The 6,745-nt window shown below is 30.7% G+C and overlaps 1 protein-coding gene across 1 annotated transcript; it reads right to left on the reverse strand.

The window, feature by feature from the left end:
• Window positions 1-256: 256 nt before the first annotated feature.
• LOC115711422 (small polypeptide DEVIL 16-like) lies at window positions 257-988 on the reverse strand. Its single transcript, XM_030639757.2, has one exon. It carries the CDS (start codon window positions 805-807, stop codon window positions 619-621), a length of 189 nt encoding a protein of 62 aa, XP_030495617.2. The 5' UTR covers window positions 808-988; the 3' UTR covers window positions 257-618.
• Between the last annotated feature and the right edge of the window lie 5,757 nt (window positions 989-6,745).

The raw sequence follows: 6,745 nt of genomic DNA on the forward strand, positions 1-6,745 counted from the left end.
ACCAATATATTATTGGAGTGTACATATGTATTAATAGTATAGTGTTAACAGTACACAACAGTGTATAAGCAGAAGAATATATAAGAGAAAGAAAAAGATAAATGGGAAAGAGTACTGGATCAATAAAGAAAACCACCACAACCACAAAAAGGGCCAACTTGTACTAGATTTTGAGTAGCATCGGTGAAGTTTCAGCTTGTCAATAATATAGATAGAAAAATAGAAAAAGACAGGACGAAAAAAAAAAAAACAGAAGAGAATAATAACCCACCTTTTTCTTTCTTTTGTTTATATTATGAAATGAGATCATCATCATAATCTGAAGAACAAAACAACACAAAAAGTAGAGTGATCCTGGTTTTCATGAGAAACCAATTGAGATTTTTATATTTCTACACAACCAAAATAATCAAGAGGAGGGGCTTACACAATTTATAATCTAATACAAAATAATAAGAAAACTTATTATTTAATTACATTGCTATTTCTCATAATATAATTATACTTATTATATCCATATTATATCTAATAAATGGGGAAAGAAAAAGGAAAGAGAAGATCAATACAGCAATAATCTAAAACTAATCATAATAAGTATTTATATATATAATTAACTAATTAATGGTCTCCACGGTCACGCCAGCAGACAAGCATAGCTATACAACGCCTGAGGATATAGAATTTGGCTCTCTGCTTCTTCACAAGATGGCTGCACTTTTGACCAAACGATTTGCACGGCTCACATTGATAACTATTACTGTTGTTGCTGCTGCTGCTGCTCGTATTACTTTCTTTTCCAGGTGCCATTATATATATATTATTATATATATGTCTGTGAGCTTTGCTATATATATCAGAGATCGATATATTTATAGATATATATGCATCAGTTTCAAATATTTGCCAGTAGTACTGAGATTGCTTTAGCTTTCTCTCTCTCTATCTATGCTCCAAGGCAGTAAATATGAAGAGGAAGGTAGTTGTTAGGAGACCTGCTGTATTTATATAAACATTATAATATAATTATGTAATAAACTCGTTATTCTCTATTTCAAAAAAAATAATATAAAAAAAAAAGAAAATTACCTTTGACTCCCTTGATATATATCAATATTACAGCATTTTGTTATAAATCTTGGTAGATTTTATGATATACATATTTATTTTTTCATTTAGCCATAGTTTATTTTTTGTGGGGTACTATCTATGCATATGAAGGAGAAGAAAAGTATCATTGGATTTTATAAGAGCATTGGTATTGAGTATGGGTAGTTTTAATATTTTTTATAAGTAATTGATATTTTTTAAAAATTATTTTTTTAAGTTATACGAGACTTAATATTTAATTACATTAATAAAAATATAATACAAAAAAATATATGATCCACATTAGTATTATCTTTTTAACATTTCTTATTTTATAAATATTAAATAAAAATTTAAGGAGAAATTAACTATAAGGTGTCATACAAAATAATCTGTGCTTTTATTATTTTTTGAGGTGTATTCATTATAATTATAACATCTCATCTCTATTGTGTGTCTAAATTTGTTGTACATGTTACTATTTCTTATTTATATTAGTGGAAATTTAGATGTGTTTGGTAATTTTTTTAATGAGTTTTTTATGTTTTAATTAGAATGAAATTTTTTTTCCAAAACAATTTCAATGTAACTGTTTTAACTTTTTAATTTTCTTAATTGAGAATTAAAATTTTAAAAATTTTGAAAAAAAAAAATTACTTTCAAAATTTTTTTAAACATTTTTTTTAATTAATATCTTTAACTCCGACCTCAACCTTGACCTTGGAACGCGAACCCTGACCCGGCCCCAGATCCAATCCCGGACCGCAGACTAGGACCCAAACTAGAACAATAGACCCAAACTCTGAATTCGGACCCCAGACCCCGGACTCAGACAAGCCATAGTCCTATATTCAAACCCAGATCCCGATCGGCCCCGGTCCAACCTCAAACCAGGACCACGGACCATGGACCCTAGACCCAATCTCAGAGCGGGCTCCAACCTTGATCCAACTTAAATAAAATTAATAAATAAAAGTGAAAAAAGAAATTTACAGAATATAGTTATTTTTATTTTAAAAATTAAAAAGAATATAGTTATTTTTATTTTAAAAATTAAAAAATAATGGTTATAGAATACATTATTATTTTTCAAAAACATAATTTTTGAAACAAAATTTTACTTTTATATATTTTTCTCATTAAAAAATATAAAAATAAAAATTTGTACCAACTCAACCATACGGTGTCCCATGAGTATTTTTTACATGCCTCAATCGCCTCTAAATATTCATATGAATAGAAATAGAGAGCTTAGTAATGGGCTATATATATATATATATGGGAGACTCTCATATATTATTGTAGGTTTGGAAAATTTTGTGTTGGATTGGATCCTCTGCGATCAGGTATGGACTGTGAAATGAATACTGCAACCCACCAGCTGTCAGTGAGGGTAAGACAACATATGAAACATAGAATGGGCCAACGTTTCTGCCAGTTTTACCTGAAATATTTTTAATATTAACCATTATAGCCCCCACTCTCTCAGTATTTGCCTTGGAAAATATGTACGGTGAATTAGTAATTACTATGTGCATATAATGCGAAATATTCCACAAGACCATGCCCTACTTTCTAGTCAAAAAAAAAAAAGAAGGGGATGGTAAATAACAATCAATGTCATGTGGTGTGTGGTATAATTATAATAGTAGTGTAGTGGTCATCATGATCATCTGATGCTCCACACGAGTGCCCAGGAATTTTGGGTATGGAGAAAATGACTGAACCAAAAGGCAAAATACATGTTCATATATATATATATATATACCCTTTACTGCATTGCATGCATCATTTTCTGTATCTTTTGTCAACTATAACATACCCAACGACTGACTGACCCTACTCGAGATTCCAAAAAGTATTGACTAATATTAACTGTAAATTTCTCACAAGTCGTTGCTCTGCGGAGGGCTATATACTAATTGAATTATATGACAAATAATTTTCCATTTATTTATTAAATTTTAGTAATAAGATAAATTAAGGGGACACAATAAATTAATATTTTCATAAAGAGTGTTATTTGATAAAGCAAAGGAATTAGAATTTCTAATTAGTATTAAGAATAATTATATAAAATATTATTGAGTAATTTCTGGCAAAAATACTTAAGTTTTATCCCGAGTAGCAGATAAATACTCAAGTCGTATTTTTGGCGGTAAAAATACATTCCATCACACTTCTAGAACTTCCGTAGGTACCTCTCTGTTTTCTTCTAGGTATAGTGTCTACGTGTCATCCTTTTATTAGTCCACATCATTAATTTTTATTTTTCATTTTAAAATTTATTAAAACTTATTTAATAATCATTTTAAAAAAAATATATATATTTAAAATGTATAAAAAAAATAAAAATAAAAATAAATTCTGAAACCTAAAAAATTATTCTAAACCTAAATAATTATTTTTTTTTCTCATTTTTTTTAAATGGATTTTTCTTTTATTTCTTGTTCCACTCTTTTCTCTTTGAATTAAAAAGGAATTCCAACAACTATTCATTGCCTGGTTTCTTGTTCGAATCTCCTCTACTTGTCCCAGATGCAATAGGAGTGTTGAAACAACTATTCATTGCCTGGTTTCTTGTTCGTTCACTGCGGTTTGTTGGAGATCAGTTGGTTTGTATGGAGGCAGCCCTGGTGATATATCTTTTGGGAGTTGGCTGCAAGATCGTTTTAACAACTGGGATTTGAGGGAGAGGCAGATGGGGCCTATGCTTTGCTGGGCTATTTGGCAAGATAGGAACAACAAGGTGTGGAATGGGAAAACCAAGTCAGTCAAAAATGTTATTGCTTTTGTAAATGGTGATCTTACAATGGACTTTTGCTCAAGGGAAAACTTTCACTCCCTCTTCTTTCTTGATTCATAGTGGAGAAGGGGATGAGCATTGGGGTGCGCCAGAGGTTAATAAACTCAAGATCAATGTGGATGCGGCAACATTTGCGGATCAAAATAAATTTGGGTACGATTGGGTTCGTTGCGATTCTGGGGGCCACATCTTGCAGGCGAGAACGGGGTCTTGGGATGGTTGTGTTAATCTGGCTCTTGCTGAGGATCTTGGTGTGAAAGAGGTACTAAGCTGGATAAAGGAGTCAAAGCTTTCTCATGTTACTATGGAATCGGATAGCCTCATAACAGTTTAAGCTTTCCGGAGCTCGGTGAATACTAATTCTCCTTTCGGTTGTTGCATTGCAGAATGCAAGAGAATAATTTCAGATTTTGAATCATGTTTGTTTACGTTTTGTTAAACGTTCTGCTAACCGTGTGGCTCATGGTCTTGCCTGAGTCTCATGGTTATATGCTGAGCGTAGTTATTCGGTGGACACTGTTCCGAATAACATTAGTGATGTAATTGCGCAAGAATTATTTTAAATAAAGTTATCAGCTGTTATTCAAAAAAAAAAAGAATTCCAACATAAATTAAATTTATATTTTGAAACAAAACTAAAATCAAAAGTCTGAAGCAAACTTAAATTTTGAACAAACAAAATAAAAAAGAATAAAAGAAACCCAAATCTTCAATTATCCATCAATAATACAAAATTTATTTGATACCCTAAAACAAACCCAGAAATTTCCAAGAATAGAAACTTTATACAGGATCCTAAATCAAAATATATTACAAATAAAATACAAATGCAACAACTGAAACTAAAACCCAGGTGAAGAACAAAGGTCAGACCTGTAAACAAACCCAGAATTAAAAACTCAAACCTAGAAATAGAACAAAGACCACAAATCCAAATGCCCGAATTCAAGCTCAAACCTGTAAACATTGAGGGATTTTTTTAACAAAGGTCACATTCAGAGCTAAAGGAGAAGAACCCACAAATGACATACTAACTCTAAGAATTACTAACCCTGTCGATTCACATTCCAATATGGTGGTCCTCTTCAGCTTGTCGATCCTCATTCCTAGCACGAAACTTGATAACCCTTTCAACCCCGCATGCTTCTGACTTCGATCCCGTGGTCACTCTCCGGTAGATCTGAGTGATGAGAGATTTAGGGTTTTTAATTTTTTACAATTTGGATACAGAAAGAAAAAGGAAGAAAAAGAGGATAAGATGTGGTGAAATAGGGGTGTTGATGGTGAGAAACCAAACAAAGCTAGAGAAAACAAAAGAGAAACAATAGTGTAGCAAGTATGTGTGTGTGGGCTTATTACTTACCAGTAGGGAATGGGCTTATTACAGATGAAGTAGGAAAGTAAGAAGGGATAATGCCAAGAGGAAACCCATTTCCCAAGAAGGAGACTTGCTGTATTCTAATAGCTCCACTTGCTCGAGTAGCATCCATGGGGAATGGCTCACCTGGTACAGCCTTAGCGGAGCCTTCAAGGACTCGAGGCGTAGCCACGTCCAAATCCCAGAACGTCGAATCCATGGCTGTCCTCAGCCTCATGTTTTGGAGGAGTTGGAAGTTTATGTGTATTTTAATTTTGTAATTTTTTTTAATTTAAAAAATAAGTTTTATTTTTTTATTTTTTATACATTTTAAATATATTATTTTAATTTTAAAATGATTTTTAAATATGTTTTAATGAATTTTAAAATGAAAAATAAAAATTTATGATGTGGACTAATAAAAGGGTGACACATGGACACTTATCTGGAAGAAAACGGACAGGTATCTACGGAAGTTCCAGAAGTGTGACGGAATGTATTTTTACCACCAAAAATAAGACTTGGGTATTTATCTGCTACTCGGGATAAAACTTAGGTATTTTTGCCGCAAATTACTCAATATTATTTTTTTGTTTTTATAAAAACTTTACATTTTTACGTTTAAAGGTTTTTTATTATACTTTTGCGGTATTTTATAAAAACAACATGAAAACAGCAAGAAAATTACATAAGTAATATGAAAATAACATTTAATAACTAATATCAAAACAATAATAAAAACTAATATATAGATAACAAAAAATCAACAACAAATAATCTCCTACTAATGCTAGTTGGTACTGGAAGTTGCTTGTGCAAACAAAAGACAAAGACCTTGATGCTACAGCAGGATTTTCAGCAATTTTAATTTAATATAGTTGATATGTGTCTTAATTTTCAGCAATTCCTCCGAACCAAACACCATATCTGAAGTACCATAGGAAGGATTTATCAGGTGTGATTAGCTGGATAAAAAATTGCTCAGCTACAAGATGGAGAGGCAAGGTTTTCTTATGTGCAGTAGCTGCTTTAGTATACAACATTTTGGAAGAGTCACAACAGTGCTTTTTGGGATCAAAAATTCAACTCTTTAGTGTTTAATTTAATTGTGCATATTTCTGATAGAATAAAACACATGAATATACTTCACAAATTAGTAAACATGATCAAGATTGGGTGGGTTTGCTATATACAAGTATTGTAATTAATTTTTGAGCCGAGTTTTTTGTGAGTTGAGTTATAAAAAGTTGTATTTATTTTGTGTTTAATATAAAAAAAGTTGATTTATATATATAAAAAAAATAAATAAATTAATAAGAGTACATCATAAAAATATATTAAAAGAACGTATTTTTTGTAAATAAAATTATAAAAATAATAAAAATGTTTAAATTTCGTACAACCGTATTTTTTTAATTTTTTTTATTACTTTTGTGTATTTGTGAAATAATCCCTAAATTAAACATATATTTATTATGTATTTTCTTAAAAGAATT

Source organism: Cannabis sativa, chromosome 3 (assembly GCF_029168945.1).
Source record: "Cannabis sativa cultivar Pink pepper isolate KNU-18-1 chromosome 3, ASM2916894v1, whole genome shotgun sequence".
Classification (NCBI taxonomy): Eukaryota; Viridiplantae; Streptophyta; class Magnoliopsida; order Rosales; family Cannabaceae; genus Cannabis; species Cannabis sativa.